Source organism: Boleophthalmus pectinirostris, unplaced genomic scaffold, assembly GCF_026225935.1.
Source record: "Boleophthalmus pectinirostris isolate CB_2022bp ecotype Guang Dong unplaced genomic scaffold, ASM2622593v1 HiC_scaffold_10, whole genome shotgun sequence".
Lineage (NCBI taxonomy): Eukaryota > Metazoa > Chordata > Actinopteri > Gobiiformes > Gobiidae > Boleophthalmus > Boleophthalmus pectinirostris.
This window is the reverse complement of record NW_026570971.1, coordinates 13,295,052-13,316,774: the sequence shown is the minus strand read 5'-3', so window position 1 is coordinate 13,316,774 and position 21,723 is coordinate 13,295,052. Positions and strand designations below refer to the sequence as shown.

General features: G+C 41.0%; 1 protein-coding gene across 2 annotated transcripts in view; it reads right to left on the bottom strand.

Moving 5' to 3' along the window:
• Nucleotides 1-119: 119 nt before the first annotated feature.
• ttll5 (tubulin tyrosine ligase-like family, member 5) overlaps nt 120-21,723 on the bottom strand; it is a 43,048-nt gene continuing 21,444 nt past the window's right edge. The window contains exons 24-32 of one of the 2 annotated variants that reach the window (XM_055156931.1): nt 21,598-21,689; nt 21,330-21,496; nt 20,611-21,114; nt 19,452-19,639; nt 16,429-16,568; nt 12,260-12,452; nt 9,644-9,843; nt 5,210-5,295; nt 120-1,733 (exon numbers count right to left, since the gene is read on the bottom strand). In XM_055156931.1, coding sequence (XP_055012906.1) covers nt 1,681-1,733; nt 5,210-5,295; nt 9,644-9,843; nt 12,260-12,452; nt 16,429-16,568; nt 19,452-19,639; nt 20,611-21,114; nt 21,330-21,496; nt 21,598-21,689 — 1,623 coding nt within the window. In that variant the 3' untranslated portion in view covers nt 120-1,680. The remainder of the gene's footprint in view (nt 1,734-5,209; nt 5,296-9,643; nt 9,844-12,259; nt 12,453-16,428; nt 16,569-19,451; nt 19,640-20,610; nt 21,115-21,329; nt 21,497-21,597; nt 21,690-21,723) is intronic. The other variant, XM_055156938.1, reaches the window with a different exon arrangement.

Here is a 21,723-nt window from a genome sequence, read left to right as displayed (position 1 = left end):
GCAGGTTGATGTTTGTGGGATTGCTGTTACTGAATTAATTCTCTCAATGAGTAAAAACACACCTTGGTGAATAAGTGGGTTGGTTGCAGTCACTATTGCTACTTTCAAAAGTACAGTTTACTTAAGTAAACTCAACATTCAATACTTTTTACTTGGTATTATTGAGTACAACTACCGCTACTTTTTCATACTATTTTGCAGTAAGACTTATGTCACATATTAAGTACAGTAGCATTTAAAAAGCATTATACAGCACAGATTACAACAGATATGTCATAAGTGGTATTCATGCTTAAACTTTAAGTAATATTCAAGTAACATGTGCCACCAATAAGTAACATAGACACATTTTTCCATTAAAAGGCCCTGAGTCAGCTATTTTTATGGTCCCAAGCAGTACTCTCCTCGCTTTGTGCAGAGTCAGTGCACTATGCTTTAGCTTGGAGCCAATAATGTCACCAAAAGTACATGATCAATTAATACTTAAAACAGCACAAAAACAAAAATAAATGTACAACAATTTGGTCCTATGACCACATTTCACAAAAACATTCACATTCAAGAATATAATGCTTTCTTTATATAAAACTTTGTAAACGTTTAAACTATGATACCTCCCTGGACCTTATGTGTGTTACACATTCATAACTGTGTAGAGCAAAAAGGCATATCTGACTTTACTGAAGTTTTCTTAAAGCTAAAAAACATGGTCAGGATGTGCCTTTCACACATTCTCTAGCAACAAATAAGTACTCCAGTGTGGCCGCACTTTCTGGCTACAACATGTTAGGGATACACCGATACAATACAGACACCAGTATTGGATATCTGCGCTGATATTGGAAAATTGGGTGGATGAGGTATCGGCTTCCAAGATATGCAGCTGATATTCCACTTTGGTCTTTAAACTGGTGTAATAAGATGATTTACTGGTCAATGTTGGCCCAAAATGTCTCATAAAAGCTGCTCTAATTACTTGATAATGATAAATAACAGTTACAAAATACATTTGACTCATTTTTCACCATACACTGTTTGTGTTTAAAGGAAATAAATTATATTTTCAGTCTCTGCTCTAGTATTGGCTGATATTGAATAGACATTTAAAGCCAAAGCATTGACATCAGAACAGAAGTGTTCTTAGCCACATATGACAGAATCATCCTCCCTGCATGTCCTGGTGGTTCAGGGTATAGATGTGAAATTGATCAGGCAACCTCTGGATGACTTCGCTCAACTACTGAAGTGAAATTCTGCCCTCTAAATGTAAATATGTTATAATGCCACTGCTTTGAGTTCAGTACAGAACACTGCATCCTGCTGTTAAAATGCCGACAGAGACACGGAGAAGCATCTGCTGAAGGCTATCTATCAGTGCAATCTTTCTATGGCACTGCTAGTATGGAGAGAATGAAAGCAGGCAGCCGCTCTTAAATGTAGCTGGGGGCAGGGGGAGTTTGAAACGCGCTGAAAAGGCCATCTCATAAGACACGCAACAAAATCCCAGTCTGCTGCAAGGCTGGCTACACGCACCGTCCTCTCACATATCTGTTGCCATATAGTAAAACGAATAAATAGAATGTTGGCGGATGCTGGTTGTTGTCTAGTCTGTTGTTACATGCAGAAACACCTGTCATGGCGGCACAATGGTGGACCAGGTCTCAAGTCGCAGTCTTCGTGTCATCTGTGGCTCGGCTCCTGGCCCGGAAACACTTTGCGGTACATGGAGAGACCTGCAGGACATAAACAGCCAGTTATTTAAAAAGGCAAAGGGGAAATAGAATGGTTTTCCCTGTCCTAGCTTTTGATCCAAGGGTTAATAATAGAAAAAGCAGTTGGGTGTTAAGCCTGTGTATGGAGTGACTCAGGCTGCTGTCCTATCTATTGGCTTAGGGCCAGTAGGAAAAGGCATTCCCAACACAGGTCGTGCTAGCGAGTTTGTGCTTCCCAACAGTATCCCTTTTCATTCCCCTTCTGCAGACTATTTATTTTGGTGCTCTTTTACGCCGGTGAAGGCTGACTGAGCTAGAAAATGAAAAACATCGGCTCCAGTGATATGGGGAAGCAAGAGATAAGAGTCAATGTCTAAACTAGTTAAATACAGATGGCTTAAGTCCAAGTTTAAATCAAGAAATGTTTTTTTCTGTATCTTTCAGGCTAACCTTATTTATTTGGCATTGTCAGAGCAAACCAGCTGCACAATTTAGGTTTGATTTGTCAATGGTTTTTAGCCAAATGCAGTTCCGGTTACAACTAGCTAAGGCTGAAGGATTACTTTAATAAAAACATGCTGACATGATGAACTGAATCTGGATTTAACATAATTTCCAATCTAATAGCAATCAGATCAAGTGACAGAAGTGGGCGATATTGGTGTGTAGTGTCTTGAAACACAATGACAGTACAAATTTATGTAAACTGACTAGGATAATAAAAGTTCCAACTCATTTTCGATACTAAAGAATAGATTCGATATTTAATACCGATTCTGATACCACTGTATACATCTATAAATGGGATTTCAACATTAAATAATAGTACTTTTTTTATATTGTGGCCTTATATCTGTGTAATCCCTCAGTCGTATGTTCCATAGGGTTCTATGGGCCCATTTACTGGTCTATGTGGTCTCATACTTGTTCTGATACAGATGATGCTCATTCTAAAGCTATTCAGGAAAGGTTAATTTCAGTCTGTAACTTTTTTACTATCGATACCTACTCAAATCTAGTTTCGATACTGTTTTAGTATCAATTAATATCTAATAATATTGTTGATACTTCTGACAACCCTAGAACTGACTACCCACATGTCACCCTCATCTGTGCAAGACAGTACCATACTTCCAAGCCCAGTTTGATAATGGAACCTCGCAAAGATCCCATTAAAACAGGCACAAGTGCTGCATTCATTTCCTTTCTCCAACTCCAAGTAATAAATCTCTCATCAGTCGATGTCTATGGAGCCCTGAGAACTTTAGGAAAACTTCAAGAGGAAGGCTTGTAAAACACATGTGGCCGACATAATCTGGATCTGTGCGCTCGCTTTGATAGGTCTTCGTCACAATCTCCCCCTCATCGCATGTCAACACTGAAGCGGGGTGACGCACAGTGAAAATCAGGGGGACTGGGCGAGGGGGCAGGAGGGGGTTTAGGAGTTATACGAGCAGAAACACACAAGAGAGAGATAAAGGACGGCCGTGATTAATGACGGTTGACAGCTGATCATAGAGAATGCTCTCCCTGTCAGAAGTGATCAAGCGGTCCAGTCATCTCGCCACAAAGGTAAACTGGACAGGCACAAAAAGGCCCTGACTCACTCCAAAGCCCCACAATGTCCGCTCCAATAACACCACCCCCTCCATGGCGCGCACACATACTCCTGTTAACTGCGCGGATCAACTGGCTCCAGCTACAAGTTGTGAAGTTCTTCTCTCTATTCCGAGGCATCTCACACACCCTTTGAGCGCAAAAAACAGAGAAAAACGCATTCGTGAAATTCAGAAGCAGCTCCCAGCGGATCTAGTTACAGTAATTGATGAGTTTATAAGATGTTTGTTAACTAAAGCCAGACCCCATTGTGCGGGGAGAGTGAAAAGTAAATGCAATGGTCACAGACACACGCACACTGTTCTGAGGGGACTGGGCGGTGCACTGCTACTGCTGCTGCTGCTGCTGCTGCTGCTGCTGCTGCTACCAAATTTTTCCAGCCCAGGGACATATGTAGTCTGATTGCTAGGGTGACTCGCACACACTGCCCTGATGTGATGAATAGTATGATTTGCTAATGCTAAGGGATAGTATGGAAAAAGTCCTTGATCAGGCAAACAGATGTGAGCATCAGCCACGCTTTAATATCACTGTTACTGCCTTAAAGCTCAACACTTCATTTAGCACGCGACTCCGGATGGAAAAAGTTGTGTAAACGCCACGGGATGAAGACACACACGAGTGCCACTAGCAACCGCATTATAGTGTCATATTGACTGTGGCGTGGTGGAAGTTTGACCGGACAGTGCGCTTGGCAGATGGAAACACTATGAATGAAGAAATGGCCAACAGATGGGAATGCCTGAAATGTTCCCATCACTGGATCTCATTACAAAAAAGATGTCATCGCCCGTAAGCCTCTTTATACTTCTTCAGTAATCTGCGGCCATGGACTCACGCCAGCCCATTGGTCACACAGCAAACAGCACTAAAAAGACTGTTTATAGCCCCGTCGGTTCAAGTGTCTCAAGTTGAGTGAACTCCAATTGCTTTCTTTATGTTCCTTGTGTTTAATTAAGAGATCAACAGGTGGTTAACTGAGCCAAGAGGGCTGTCTCCGCGCAGCACATAATGAGTATCAGTAATGGGCCAAGAAAGTTGATTAGCCTTTAGAGCGGCTAGACATCAATGCCTGGAAATAGGATTTTAAAAGATTTTCTATTCCAAGGCTTGATTAATTTTATCTGCAAAATCATTTTCAGTTGCAGGTGGATTTTTATGAAACTTTGAAGAAAGGCCACAAATATGGAAAAGAACGAATGATTAGTTGCTAGCATCAATCGATTCAGATCACTGTCTAGATCCAGGGGGAAATATCTTGCTTGGTCGCACAGAATAACCAGTTAAGAGGAAATGTAATACTATGATCATGTAAAAATGATAAAACAGAAAATCTAAATTTTTTTGCAAACATTAAAAGGCCAATCTAGTAACATGACACTGGCCAATCAAACTAAACCTTGCCATGTGCTAAGGTTTTAATTTTGTTTTGTTCAAGTTAAGAATTTATGCATTACCAATAGCCCTGATGTAACCTTATTAATTAGTAAGCTATTGTGTCAAGCAGGAACAGTGACACTTACGCACAGATGCCAGAAATTACCCACTATGGGCAACAGTAGCTCAGTTGGTAATGTTTGCCCACTGATCCAAAGGTTGGCGGTTTGAATCTTGCCCTCAACATAAATAATCATTGGTTGAGTGATCACATCCACAGACCCACAGGCTGGCAGTGATACTCCAGCTCCCACAGATAAATAGTGTTGTTGTTAATGTCCTTGGGCAAGACACTTAACCCACCTTGGCCCCAGTGTCTGCGTCTACTGGTGTATGAATGTGTGTGTGAGTGGGTGAGTGGTTCCTTGATGTAAAGTGCTTTGAGTGCCTTGAAGGTGGAAAAGCGCTATAGAAAAATATGTATGTAATATTTTGTAACTCACCTGATTTACCGCATATTGCTTCGTACACTATTCTCTGGCCGTTGGTTATTGGACCAGTGGTTGAAATCTCTGCAGAAGAGGAGTGCCTGGGGACAACAAAAAATAGTAATATTTTTTTAACTCCTCATTTTCTAAAGTAGTTTTTTTAATTTTACATATCTTTTTTATAGATTTAAAACCCAATCCATTCTCACTAGAAGCTAGGAGTTCTCAGCATAAGGCCAGACAGTAAGGCTTGCGGTCTGTTTACCCACTGTCTCTCTTGAGTTACTGTGGCAAGTAGGGGACAAATTCCTACTCCTTGTCCCGGGTGATGCGATTTTCACGTTTGCCAGATAATTATGATGTAGGTTGCAAAATAAAAAGGTGTGTGCCAAGTGTGGTGAATACAAACGTCGCCAGTGTCCGTATGCTGCGGAGTACAGTACTTATGGAGATTACAGGGCACGGATTGCTCCACCTTTCCACATTATCAAACAGCAAATACACTGTTTTCACGGAATAAACCATTAAAGGCACCATTGAAGCATAGAGTGGGAGCAGACGTGCCTGTAACCTTATACATTAAATCTGTTAAGCATTTTTAGGGGGAACAATAAATAAAGCTTAGCTGGCATTAACCTCTCGCCCCATAACAGCAGCTTGCCAGAGGAGCATTAACAAGGTAATGAGGGTACACACTGCCTCCTTGTAAGGGGCTGCACAGTTGTTCTTTCATACCATTACACAAGCACAAATAGAGTTGGCCCACTTCTAGCGTGGCATACCTTGACAGGAAGCAACCCTTTTCACATTGAGGGAGTGAAAAAAAATGTGACCCCTCTGAGTTCCTCACATCACTTTCTTTGACAACGCTCTTTCACTCTGACAGCTGAAGGAAGCACTTCGCCCGGGATCGCTGGATCTCAACTTGCAGTGTGTACAGATAGTATAGAAGCCCCAAGCTGAAAATTTCACATGGCTTGCAGAAATCTTAGGCAAGCGTCGCAGATGTGCAGCCTCTGTGCACTGCAGGTAGCCCAGCGTGCCTAAGTGCTACTGACCAAAGGGTATAAAGTTTAACTATAAACACACATTTGGCAGGTCCTGTGTGTATACAGTGTCCTGTGAAAATAACTACTGTTGTGGCTGATTAATAGGGAGTGAAAGCTGCAGTGCGGCTGACATTAACGGCGCTGCTGTAATTGTCACCCTATTAGTAATGCCACACGACAGCCCGCGTTTCCGTAGTTACAGCTGCCACCAGCCAAACCTTGCAAACAAAATACCAAACAGGCTCATTTATTTGTGTTACAAATTACTCCTTTCAAAACCTTCACTGAACTCATACCACTCTGAAAGCTTGAAGCCCACATGTTGGCAGTTATAGCATTCTGATACACTGAACTCTGCCCTGACACTGGATACAAACGTAGTTGATATCAAAGGTATTATTATATGTTAATCTATATAGTACAGGTTGGGTTTGCGTGACATCACAACATTCAAAACTGGAGGGCTGATAAAAAATCTGTGGTAGAAGTGTTTACCTGTCATATTACACAAGTTTAGTCCTGGTTTATGGCTAATGCCTCTGTAATTACTGGGTCTGTCCACATGAAACAAATACACTATTTTAAGACAAAATATGAATATAGTAAATCTTAACCTAATTCCTAACAACAATAATAAGCTTCATAATATGTGGATTTTTAGTTTGCAGATGTCTTTCAAAAACAATTAATTGCCCATAGAGTTTTATTGGCCTGCCAGCAGAATGAATGTGAATCTAGACTGTTAAGGATATAACTTACTTGAGATAAGAACAATTTAAAAATAGATAGCAAAGGGGGAAAAGTAGTTTACGCTGGTCTGATAGGAAAGCTGACATTAAAATAACATTAATTATAATACAATCCAGGGCCCAGAACTAAAAATACACCCCTTTCTAATCCAGATTGAGGGGCTACATCAATAGATAGAGGGCCATTGTTTTTTTTGTACTGGCTGTAGTTTAAAACATATGTTTCAGCACCTCTCGAGAAGGTGAAAAGTCGGACTAAACCTGATGTATTTTAGCCATGCTTCAATAACACAAGTATTGAGTTACTCCCAAAATGAGAACTGGAAATGGAAAGGAAGAAGTGTATTATCCCACCATTCTCTGTGAACAATCATCTGCTCTCCCTCTGGATTCCGTTTATATTTCTCTGTCATTTGTTCTTCCCATTCCCTTTCTTCTTTCTTTTCATTGTTTCCATCAGTGCATTTTTAGTGGAGGAGCTTCCGTTTTTCCCACACTCTCCCCTGTCACACTGGTGGACCGCAAAAATGCAGGACAGAGGAGAGTGTGAGGGGGCTCTGGAATTCCACATGCAGAAGGTAAACAGCCGGGCTGCCAGGAAGACACACACACACGCGGAGCAAATAGGGCACCTACACGGCAGCCCTAACCTCCTCTGCAACCCCACACTACGGAGAGCAGCCAGTCCGTGTAACACGTCAGCTTACTATCAGCAGGGGCAGGAATGAATGAAAGAAAGTCAAACAGCCAAGTCCGATAAATCCAGGCTATGGGACGAGTTAGCATCTTTCCTTCCCACTGGGGCTGCAGTTTACAGTATAGTGCTTTAAGAGGGGTGTTACACTTCTATGCTAACGCATAACATATTTAGATCCCCAAGTTACCTTTTATTGTTTTGAAGATACTGTATTTACCAAAAACAATGTATTAATGTTTTATGTGTTCTTAAGTTTCACTTTCGTTTTTGACCCTCTGAGTTTCTCCTCCCTTTGCTCTCTGAACTAAATCACCCCTCCCCTTCAGAGCGACAACCAGCGTGCATCCCCCTAATGAAACTACTGCACATTGTATCAAGTTGTCAAGTTGTGTACAGTTTTGCTATTGTGTACGGTTTTGTATCATGCTTTTGTATATTTATGGAGAATTGTCATGTGGGGAGCATAGATGACGCAGGTTTATGCACTGAGCAGCAGACAGAATCTTACGGCTAAACAAAAGGGTTCAAATAGGGCCCGGGAGATTAAACGGGATCAGACCAGATTGATATTTATATTGGTCTAAATTGTGTTCTACACATTATCAATCTGGCTGGCTCTCACTGAAAGTGATCAGAAAACATGGAGTGTCAGGACAGTTATTTGAATCTGATTGGCTGAAGGGTTACAACAGTGAAACAAACAGAAAAATTACTTTTGTTACATCCAGTTGAGAAAAAAACACATCTTTCCTGTCCACAAATGCACAAAGCTTACTTTCTGCATGTTTTTCACAAACAAAATAGTCTGTATTCACACTAAAATAGGCTGAAGTCTGCCGGTATCGCCATGTTTGTTTTGGTTAATTTGGGCACTTGGCCTTCCACACAAACCTCAATGCTGCGACATGATTGGTCCGCCCACCCAATTAACCTTACAGCGGGTGCATGCCAAGATGAATTCTCTGAGTCTGTGAACTCACAAATATCACAAAAATCCATCTTGTTGTGCAAGGGTGGGGAGAGATGACTAGATTACTGAAACATGCATGAATGACATCTAAAACCTCTTTTTTGATGAGGGAACAATATTATAACATGGTAGAAAGCTCAAAAAATGACTTGTAAAATAACACATGCACATTTCTCTTTTTATAACTGAAATTACTGTGTATATTAAAATTGATACTGCAGTACACAGTATATAGTATCGCAATATTTTCCAATATCGTGCAGCTCTACTTCCCAGTAAGTGTGAAGAGCCCATCGCGATTGCAAAACTGTTTTAAACAAACAATCAGCCCTGATCACAAAGCTCTTGTGTAATTTGGCCAGATGTGGCAGTAATAAAGTCATAAAGTAAGTGAGGGGAAAAAGCCTGTATTTCTCCCTCTCCTCAGCTTATCTCCAAACCAAACAGGATTGAAATGGAGCTGGAAGGCCGGGTCCTTGCACTGAACCGCGCTGTGTTTACGGTTCAGGCAGAAATCAGGCCTGTGATGGGGCTGTTTACGGTGCAGACAGATCGAAGCTGCCAGAGCTCCACTAGACACGCACAGTATTCTGACGCTCATTAGCACGACCTCAGCTCCCATTAGAAAACAAGGCAATTACTGTTATCTGTGAGGATGAAGTCACCTAATGTAGAAGCACAGAGCACTGTCTTCACACGTGGGATGCATTCAGTCAGTAGAATCAGTGTCAGTGCAGCGTTGGAATGAAGATACCAACTCCAACCACAAGGGGTCAGCAAACTTTTCTTTAGTCTACTCCTTCTTTTAGGATTGCCACAGCAGTTACACCGGATGCCCTCCCTATTTATGAATAGATTTACACGCAGGTGTGCAATTCAACTAAAACAACATCACCTCACAGTTGACCATAATTAATAAACTATATAACTCTTTATTTTTCATCATACTATCATATCATACAATCATATCTGAAACATACTTACTTAATGAGACGCTTTGCTGTGGTTTTCCTGCCCTGGGCTTCAGATCTGCCGCTCTTAGGAGGCTTGGGGACGTGGAGAGGACTTGCATTGGTCTGAATGAGGCTGACAGCAGTGGGGTTGGAGCGGGGATGGAGACTGGCAGGAGGACAGCTGGAGGATTTGGTAAAGGTCTGGACACTTGATGGGTTTGAAGACTGATCCTATACAAGGAAAAAGAAAGGAATGTTATAACCAAGAAAGTGAATGCTAATATGCTTGGTTACAATTAAAGTCTTTATTTAATAAAACATCCAATGCACCCCATTTTGCAACATAAAATTTGTACAATTCCAAAAAAGGAGTAAGGAAGTGCTTTTGGATTGGTTTGGTCAAAGGAACTCAAGAATGCATTAGAGTAGATATTAATGAAATGCCATCTGGTATCAAAACAAGCTTAACATTTTTTTGCAACTGGCTGCACTAAAAAAGGAAATTCTTCAGATGTTTGTTTGTTCATATAAGATCTCCAGGGAGAGGTGGGCAGGGGTAAAATGCCATTTTCTTTCTGACATAATATTTTTGGGCCACATATCACTCTTCTGAGCCTGGGGAATGCTATGCATACATTCCTTCCACATGTCATGTCTATGCTATTTTCTCTGCAGCTTTATACGGCTATCTAACAAGCTAATGGTTTTTCAGCCACAGTGTCAGCCCGTCAAAAGGCCGGCACAGTGACAGGGAATATCTGATGTAATTTCTGTGTTGATAAATGAGAAGCTGAGTTTCCAGGTTGCAAAGCCTATGGCCACAATTCAGATTTAGCGGGGCCGGGAAGGGCACCTTTCTTTGGCTGCCAGGTGGCCTGGGTCCAAGCCTGTGGAGGAGCCGCACAGTCTGCAGCCAGTAACAGGAACGAGCACTGGAGCCCCCCTCACTACATCAGTGCACACACAATACATCCACTCACATCACACTCTGGGTGACACTTCCTCTGGGCCTGCACCCTTTGATATATACATGTATCAGTTACATTTTATATTTCACATTAAACTGACACAAAGTGGAATTATATTGCAGCCATTTAAATCTATACAGTAAGTATTCATGCAAAATTTATTGTGAAACCATACAATTTCACAATGCTAGTGTAGCTCTAAGCCTAGAGTTAAGTATTGTGCAAAGATGTTCACTTTGTCCTCTACAATAACTACAAGAACTACAATAGCTTACAAACAAGTGTCAGATGAAGAGATGCATTACTGCCACTAGACCATTATTTGATTACACAATAGTAGTTGTGGCACAGTTCTGAGGTTGGCATAAAGTCAGGGATAGGAATACACTACGTACAGACTTAGTATGTTGTGGGAATGACTGAGGAGGACACACTGCCAGAGCAGAAGCACGAGGCTGGAAAACTGGGAAGGGTTTTAGGGAGGCGTCTCAGAATTGATGGGCAAGTCAGCTTTATTCTGAGTCAGCAGGGGAGAGTAAGTACACATTTTGGCAAGTGAGGGAAGAATATTACAGCTTTTACAAAGTAATAGAAAAAGGTGCACTAAGAGGTAAAGCAAGGATACATTACACATGACATTCATTTTTATCCAGCAACATGGACAAATTAATGTAGTTGGAAGGGTGTCATTCAGTGTGACCAATTATGACTGCATCCATTTTCATTCCTCTTTGATTCAGTGGAAAATGAAGAAAAACTCTCTTCCCGTAAAAGACCATCTTTCAAAGAAAATTCTATGATTTTTTAAAATCTAAAAATCCTTTAAGAGTCCTTTGTGTATTCTAATCTAGAGCAGAAAATGAATCTCATCTGTCATGGCTTGTCAGGCGTGACTAAAAGATTCTTAGTCGCCATGTAACAACTACCGCTAAATTCAGATACAAAACTGCATTTGCGTTGTAATGAGTGAGCCAAATGGAGCTCGAATCAGATATGGGAAATGCGCACTGGGGCCACTCAGAGGCAGCATTCCTTGATTACTCACTTTCCAAATGAGCTTCTCGGAGACCAGAGGCCAAACCATGTGGACCAGGGGTGAGGAGTCATGTTTAGCCTTCGAGGAATGAGCCTGTGTTTAGAGAGATGCTCTAAGTAAGCACCATTCTGTTAAGTGGCTTGGATGGAGACTCTCAGAGTAGTTTTTGTAAATGCTGACATGAAAGCATTCCTTTTTATGTGGCTTCATTTTGCTGTAGGAAATTTAGATCAAATATCAGAGCTTCTATGTGACTAAATCATTTTACCACTGATGTAAATTTACATCAGTGAAGTGTCCCAAAGACAACATCAAACAAAGAAGTATATTAAAACAAATAATAAAGCTTTGAAACACTCTTAAAAGGATTCCAGTTACATAGCATTGCCACGCACAGCTTCCAAAATCCCAGAGTAGTGATGTGGACCATTTTTCCACCCAACAATTCAAGATGAAGCTCACGTGTCAGAAATGAACTACCCAGCTGTGGTGAGCGTACGCATGAAAACTGACCTTTAGCAGCTCCTACAGTGCAGTAGACAGGAGCTTGTGGGGAAATTCCCCTTCACCAATGATAAATATAAGGCTTTTTAGTATCAGATTCAGTGTAAAGAGTGAGGAAACTCCTGTTATTCCTCTTTACCTGCTGTCTACTCTGGCTCTGCTCCAGCAGCTGCTGTGACTTGAGTCTTTGCCCCTGCAGTTGCTGGATGGCGTACTGGAGCTGGTAGCTCCCCTGTGTGGGCTGGTAGTTGTGCTGTGGGCTCACCCCTGTCACCACACTGTAGGCCCTCTGAAACGGAGAGGCCCAGGCATCCACCTCATCCTTCACCGGCCTGAGGGAGGACACAAAACACACACATTATGTTAGCATATCCATACATTTGACAAAGCCTTTAAACATTCATTTTAAAAAAGTAAAAAAAAACCCAAACAAACAATAAAACTAACAACACAAAAACTTCTATGCCACTGAAAAATATTTAAATTAAATATGTTTTAAAATACCATGCTACAAATTTAAATAAAAAAATTCAGTCTATAATGGGATTGGTACTAAAATGCTGGCCCGCGTTCACTCTCAAAGCATGCTTTTATATGGAATATTGAAATATACCACTGAATATACATGCTTTGTCAGTATAGCTTTTTCTGGAGCACTAGCACTGCTGTGACAATAAAGAGACTAGACTGCTCCCAGTGTCTTGGTGGGTAACTGTTGGCCCACAAAAGCCTCAAGTCAAAGAGCACGGATCAGTGTCCTTGTAGATGACAGGCCTGTGGTAAATGTAGACAATATAATGCATCCCACTTCAATGCCTCAACCCGGATCACTACTTTTTGACAAGTAGCACAAGTCAGTAATCGGATTATCCTTAGAAATAAGATAATAAGGTGATGACCTCTAAGCTTTTTTTTTTCCTCTGGAGGATTAAAATAATAACCCAACTCGTCATGACACACTAATATATCAGCAACTCTAGCCAAAGATAATTCTATCTTACTGTGGGGGGAAATATAACATACAAAAAGATTTTAGTATAGTTAAAATTCTTTGGGGAACCATATGACATTGAGCGTTCTTAGAAATTCTTCCCATAACATTTGCCCATTGGTCTACAGGAAAAGAAAACACTCCAGCCTTCGCAATGAATACAGTATTTTTAGACACAAAGCCCGATAAGGTCTAAAATTAGCATTCAATTAATCTTGACAAACAATGCACAGTGTAGAATACTGTGAGAGAATTACACCAGCCACAGCAGCGAGACAAAGACAGGGAGGTTGTAATCCCTATGGTCCATTCATTTACCCAGAGCCCATAATGGCACATATAAAGGATAGGGAGCACTTTCCTCAGTTTGAAAACAAAAGCTACTCTGTGAAAGTTCTACCATTGTGCGACACCAAGAGACAAAACAAGCACGGGTTCTGTTTTCTGCACTCATTTCCTTGAACTTGGCTGGAGTCTTCACACCGCGGGGACCATCACTGCTACTATTTTATTAGCGTTTGTTGGAAAACAGACCACATCTCAGGTCAGCAGCAACAATGACTCTGTAGGGAGGCAACTCAGAACACAAATAACATTATTGATAACCATGAGTCAAGTTCTAGGATGGGTTCCAGCACAGTAAAACAGAAGGCACAGTCAAGCGTTTTACATCTGATTTTCTCATTATATGTCGTGTGATAGATACTGGACTTTCATGGACTTTATAAGGGCCAGCGCAAACCCCCGCTGAGCTGAAAATGGCTGATATAACTTACAATATTGTGCTATGGCAGCGTGAGGCCAGCACATGTGCAACATCAATCTAGCTCAAGTTGAATGTGGGAAATGGATGGTGAAGAATGACATCATGCCAGACTATCTCGTCAGTGTAAACAGGGGTGTCAGGGTATTTCCAGTCATTAGTCACTGTTTGTTTACATTGAAGTGACACTAACATGACACTAGCATAAATGCCCTTTAACACCCATACAAGAAATATTACAGGCGTTGTTGGATTGCAGCAGGGAGGATGACGTTTAAATGAGGGAAATCTAATCCAGAATAGTTAGTAACTGTGTTTTTGTGAAGCAGAAAACTCACCAAAATGCATTGAGTAGTTGCATAATATGGGATACTAGTTTGAGCTGACCTGGAACTACAAATATTTTTTCAGGACAGATGGATTTAAAATGTCAGAATGTTTGCATATTTACATACCAGTATAGTAGCTAAGAAGTTAGATGTCTATAAATAATAGTTCAAACCTTGTGATAAATGACAAACTTCTGACCTCCATTGAAAAAGGCACATGTCTAAATGTGTGGGGGTCAAAAAGGCTGTTGACGTGGTATGTGTGCCACATCTTATCAGGCTGCCCCAAGGCAGAGTGTGATTTCTTTTGTTCTAAGCTGTCATCACCAGTTATACATTTACTAACAACACCAAGCAAAATAGGCATTTAAGTGCAAACAACTTTCCCACAATAATCACATTCTGCTTCTAAGTTTAGAAATATCCTGTAATTGTAGAAAAGAGAAACACAATAGGTGAACGGACTCTGCCCAAAATCAAGAATTCTCAAGAATCTTTTTTAAACTCCTTCCCATTTCCACATCTGTCTCCAATCAACAAGAATCAAAAATCTAAAGAAAGAGACACGTCAAAGCGAATTTACATGACTTTGTGCCTCATCAAAGACATTTTCACTATGGTATTTTGTAACACTGTCAGTGAATCAAATGGCTGTCAAAAAACCCTTTGAGACCGAATGTCTTTGCAAAATGTGACCAAGTAAAACAACGCTCTGTAAATCATGAAATCAGGATAAAAATACCGTTTATGTGCAGGGCTGTGGTGTGGGCAAGAAGATACAGTTGTTTGAACAGTTGCTATAAATAGACATTAAGATGAAACTATTGCACATATTAACGTTACAGACCATTTACTTTTATGGGAGTCGGGGGTAACCAAGGAAAACAGAGGCACTGGAGGTCACAGTAGAAGTGGTAGTAGTGTGAGCAGTGCAGTGTGGCTCTGGCTGTATGGCTGTCAGAACACTGGGCTAAAACAGGAGCAGCGGGCCCTGTGTTGATGCAGCATACCTGCTCAATGCGGGCAGCAGAACTTCAAAGCGCCGTGCTCCTCTTTCAAACCCATCACACTTCACCCCTGTGGTCGCTAAAGAGCCAGGGAGCTTAACAGTTTCAGCATGTTTGGCACTGCGCACCATCCCCAGTGTAAAACAGGAGACTCAGGAAGTGTACTCAGAAATAATAGTGTAAAGGCTAAATGAAAGTCATTTATCACTATATTGTATAAGGACATCTCATTACACTGAGACATTTTTATGTAGTGTAACACAACAGATAAAGGGCCAATACTGGTGCAGTGTGTTTTTAGGGAGGTTATAAGAACTTTTCCAGCTAAAGTTACTGATCTGCTTCCCTCCCTAAATTCACTCCCATGAACACTGGCATGTGAATATGCAATAGAAATGTATCCCAGATATAAAAAAGAAAAGGTGAAGAAATAAATATACTACACAGATGTTTGCAGATGATTAAGTAATGCAGAGGAAATCATACAATTTACAGCAATGAAACGTCTATCAAAGTACTTGTGAATGGATACCTCCTGTATTTATCTACTGTCAAATTTAAGAGGAAGTAAAAATATTAGAAAAATTATGGACCCTATTAAATAAGTGTTTCTTGGAGGGTGGAAATAAAAACAGTTTAAAAACAAAAAGCCAGACATTCCTGGAATTCCCTGACAGCTTAACACACAAGAAACGGACGGACTGGAAAAACAAAGTGTGAGATCAGGGGCCGGCGGTCTGCAGCGTCACTGTCCCATCCACATCAAAACTCAAATACCAAAATGAGTGGCGCTAAAAAGGATGCTTAACTTGACTTAATAAGGGCAATGCAACCACACTGTGACCACTGATTTACAAGGGGAATTCTCAGCCATCTCACGAAAATGTACATTACATTATCTTTACATTACATCTTGAAAAACAATAATCTCATATTCTGGTGGCCTCATTTATCTGAAAAGCATTTCTCATTGTATGCATGCTGTTTTTCCTTTCCTTGCTTTGAAACTGTTTTACACCTCTCCCCTTGCTGTCTCAAACAAGGGCAAATAAATAATGCCATTCTGTGAAAACGAGAAGTTTGTCCACAAATAGACCAGCTTCTAACAAAATTTGAATATGAACTATACTGACGAATCATATTTTTTATATATATATATGTATATATGTATGTATGTATGTATATATGTATGTATGTATGTATGTATATATTGCATACCTCTTGTTGGAGTAGAGTTCTGGTCTAGAGTGGAGGGCCCTCACGGGTACTGGGGTTGGAGCTGTAGTGTGCCAGGCTTTTGGAGTGAGCGTCAAACTGCCTTTCCTCAGCATGTTGTTGGCAAGGTTGAGATTGCTCAGCTGGGAAAAGAAAAAATTTAATAAATGAAAATCTACTACTTTATAAAATGCAAAACAAACCTCGAATTGCCATCTTTGCCAAATCCTATAATTCAACTACACAATTAAGGTCGGACCCAAACCCAAAAGCAAATGGGTTTTTTAAAGTTGTACTATGTGACTTTTCTGGTGGGGGGTCCGCTACCTGCTTGTCTCCAAGAAGATGTTATTACTTTGTGTGCCATGTTCCACAGTATGGCATTAAAACTTCTCTATTTTTGCATTTATTCAATTGTCTGCCGAATTATACAATGAAAAGATGTATTCTTACTGTGAACAGACCTAATCTGTAACTTGACAATAGTTTACCACCATACTGTGGAACATTCTAAGCCAAGCAATATCATCTCCATGGAAACAAGCAGGTGGCAGACCCTCCTCCATTTAATATACATGAAGATGAGAAGGCAAACATGGCTTATTAATAGGGGTGTAACGATCCAAGTCTCACGATACAATATTGTCGTGTTATGAACCTCGCGGTACGATATTTATTGTGATATTGTGGGAAAGCTCACAATATAGTGGGGAGGCTCATGATTATGAATGTAACAATATCCAAATCTCTCGGAAGGATATTTTCACGATATACATCTCATGGTACGTTATTTACTGCAATATTTTGTGGAGGCTAACAAAACTGTTAATATGCTTTTACCTCTTAAAATGCCTTAACAAGACTAAATCCAAAGAACTAAGACTTAAAAGTGCTTAGAACTATTATTTCTTCATGTAGTCTACACTGAAATGGAGCAAAGGATCATGGTCTATGTGGCTCCCTCTGTCTTTTTTTAGCTATTGCTGCATCATAACTCTTAATTTACGCAAAGAGACTTGTAATTTGATATATTGTGATCCAGGATCCAGGATATTATTGTGAGAACTTTGACGATACAATATCAATACATTTTTTTACATCCCTACTTATTAATGCAGTCATGAATGGTAGTGAACAACAAATCAATGGGGGTTTACTTTCTTAAAATAAAATATCTGAAGGAGGAATGTTTGAATTAATGTATATGGAAAATGTGAAGTCGTGTACCTTAATGTAAGTGCTATTTTACTCCTATGGCACAAAGAGTTGTAAAGTCTATCCCTACGTGAACCATTAATCTCTTCCTGTATTTGACAATGTTGTGGAATGTACACAAAGAACATGGCACAGCTAGCCTCCGCTTACTCAGCACTAAATCCAGGGACCCCCTTTCAGCCTGTATCACTAACAGGATCGTTCCATGTTTACAGCCTCCATCACCAGGAAGTGTTCTGAACATGACAATCAGGCTGCTAAAGTGCTAATGCATGTTTAATGATTAATGGATGCTACGCTAGCTTTCCTGTCCACTGAAATCAAATGTTACAACTTTAGGTATTTTATTTACTGCAGTGTAGGTGGTACTGTCAGACATTATTCAAGAGCACTTTCTGTTTGTGTATATATTAGCTAGCATGAGAGTGAGTAATTACCCAACCCGTAGAGGTCATCCAGTGAATCAGGGTGCTGTGTATGTTTACAGTGCTCTCCGTTTAGTCCACAAAGTGATTTAATGACTGCTAATCCGCGCCTTGGAAAAAAACCCAAAATGTACTCGGAGGCCTTTGAGAGCAAACACTGAAGCATTTCTTTCTGGTGCCATTAGAAATACACTTCGGAGCTGTGAGATAGACAGGATAATGTACAGGCAAAGGGGAAGCTATAAAATTCTGTGTGGTCCTGTGCCATCACACAAAACAACACTCCAGACCAAGATGAGAGGAGAGGCTACAGAGGGCTCCCTGCAGTGTGCGATACACCCTTGGGCTTTAGAGGAAAAGGTAGTAATGCAGCCCATGTACTGCCACTCCCAGACACAGTGTAATCATTTGCCACATTCCACTATTTATAAGCATCAATTACCACTAAAAAAGAAGGTGCTTGTAAAGTATCAACCAAAATCACCCCCCCATGAAGCATCTCCTGATGAGACCGCACAAGGAGTGTAGTACTGGCTTAGCTCACAACTCCCCCGGCCAGGTTCAAAACACAGGTCTGTCCCAGTGGCTGCAAATACGGCTAAGGTTAATCATTAACCACATCATACCTCTTGCCTCTTGTTGTTCAGTGATTCAGATGCCCTTCCTGATACAAGTCTTTCAGTTTGTCAGCTTGAAACCACCACATAGTAGACAACCTCGTAGCTCTTTGGTGACAGAAATGCAAAATAGATCTATGTAATTTTTTCAGTACCGATAGTCAAATGAGCATCTAGATTTGATACTTTTGATTAATATCTGTGTATAATTTTTGACAACCCTAATGTCTATGTGCATGCTTACTTGAACAAAACAATAACATGAGTTGCAGTAGTCAAGATAATTTTAAGAAGTAAGAATTTATATAGCATAACAGGCTGTTTCTCCAGCTTTACTGTTAATACATTTACTTGAAAACTTAGTGTATCATTTTACATTGGCCTTCAAATCCCCCAAAATGTATTACAGCTCCTTCGTTTTCCCAAGTACCTGCCCTAATCTGCTGCTGTGCTCCTTGCTGAAGAAAGAACACGTAGTATGAGGGAGCAGACCCTGTGGCTCCAACATATCTGCTGAATGAATGCGCAGCTAAACGCCGCCAATCAGCACAGGGTCAGAGCCAGGTTTGTGCATCGACAAAGACTAAGGCAACTATCAGACCTCACAGTGAGGGCCTACTGCACAGGGGCCAGATCCACGTTCCTAACAGAGCATTACACAGATCACTTTACAGTTGCTTAATAAGCCATTACTCATGAGCACAACTTCCTGCCCCGGGTGGGAGTTGCTGTTGGCTGGAGGGGAGCCTTCTCGGCAGTTTGGACTCACATGTTGTGTCAGCAGGTTGATGTGGTTGGAGCTGGCATACTGGCGTACCACCTGCTTATCGGCCAGTCTCTGCAGAGCGCTGATGAAGGCCTGCTGGTTGGACTGGGCCTGGGCTGACAGGGCGTTTAGTTCCTTAAAGGTGCCCACTGAGTTAGACTTGAGCTTACTGGAACTACTCCTCCATACCACTGAAAAGAGCAGAGCATTAGAGCTTTTGTAGCATATGAATCAAATGTATCAGTGAGTAGTGTATGATTGTGTAAGTTATTGATACTTTGCAGTTGCTGTCATCAACATTCCCTGTGGGTGTGATGCTAACTTTATGAACTGCTCTGTTTGTGGCTTTATTAGACTTCAATTTAGGCTTTAATTTAACAGAATCTGACCAAAAACTGACTTAAGTTAGAACAGGTGAGCTGATTTTGTGCTGTTAAACAAGTCCTTCACAAAAAACTGTTACTTAGTCACTCACATTCTAACCAGTAACTTGCCATGGAGGCACAGCCTCTCCTGCTTGTCTCCAGGAAGATTTAGAAGTTTAATACTATACTATGGAACATTCCAGGAAATGCCACAACATCTCTATTGAGTAAACAGGAAGTGGATCCTCCATTGGAAAAGTTACATAGTACACCTTTAAGTAGTGGCTTTCCTCTTTCAGGAAACTTTACAAAGTGCTGTGAAAATGGTTCCTGCCTTTGGTCAACATCACCTCCTCTGACACCTTCAGGTCTCTTTCTCCCTGGCTTACTCAGACTGTATTCTAATAAACCAAAATGTTGCCTGTCTGTGACCTCCGCAAGACCTGCCAATAATGTGACCCAGGTTAATGACTGTGTGAATAGCTTCGCCCTGAAAGTTTTTTGGCAATTCAACTCCCATATTTTAAATCCTGAGGATCTAATTCTAAAAGGCTTTAAAGAATTACAACCATGATGCTTTATTTAGCATGAAAGAGCTGCACGCAGTTGTATCTAAACCCCTAATTAACTTGGTGTTTATTAATTAGAGCGTGTCAGTCTCTGCACAGTGTTTGTGGTCATTAGTGAAGTATGCAAGTTAATTATTACAACAGACTTTTAAGGTCAATAGCGTTCATTCATTAATTTGTGTTGTTGACACTAACATGATACTCACACGCCAGGACTGAATATTTTACCTTGGCCTGCAGAGGTGGGCCTGGAGAGCTTCTGGCTGTAGATATGAGTGGCACTGGGGATGGAGGAGGTGGACATAGGCGAGGTGAATGAGGTTACTCTCCTTAGACCCTGGGTTGATGGTCTAGTCGTAGCAGCTGTCCACACTCTCGGCTGCGTGAGCACAGGTGAGGAGCTATATTCGGGAGGGTCAGTGTCGGCCTGACAGAATTGCGACTTGGCCAGAGACTGGGTGTAGGAGGGGGGCTGCTGGGGAGGAGGCGGAGGAGGACAGTGGAGGGGCAGGGTGGATGATGGGTGGACAAAGGTGCAGTCTAAAGTTGCAGGGAAGTTGGAGCGGTGCTGCGAAGCCTGGACGTCTGGCTGGGTGTTATTCCCACACTTGGCTGCCGCACATTGATCTGAAAGCTGATTTACAGAAACCTTGGTGTCTGGGTCACTGCTGACTTTTCCTGCTGAGAGTGAGGACTCAGAAGTGCTGGAATCGTCTTTGGACAAAGGCTGAGCTATTGAAAGAAGAAAAATAAAACCAGAAGTTCTTTATCATCCGTTTGCCATTCCCCAGCTCTGACACACTCTTGTTTTCCCAAAGAGAGTGCTAATTGTTTGTAGTTTGACCTCTGCTTCACCCTATGACACTCAGGGGTTTCCATTCACACTAAATCGTATAATAAAACATTTAAAAATAACACTAAAAGAAAAAAAAGATCATAATACTGACAAGGCTTACTTCTTGAATCACCACAGTTGCCTGGCTCTCCCGAAACATTCTGGAACATTTCTGTAGACATGTCTTTGCTTAGGCTGCAAACGTTAGATCCAAGAAAGATGGTTGCTGATTTATTCTTTTGTGTGTAGAACGTCAATACTTCTTCCAGATCATTTTCGCTATTAGGAAAAAAACACACAATAAAAAATATCTCTTAAATCTACTCCCTTTTATACCAAAGGATAGTAGTAGTAGTAGTAAAAGTACTGTGGTTGCCAACCTCGCTGCACCGATGTACTCTTGAAATACAATGTCGTTAATGCGGCGCTCCTCTTTACTACCTTCTTGTTTTTTCACCATATGATCTGTTTCCTGTCAAGATAAAGCGTGTATAAGAACCACCACC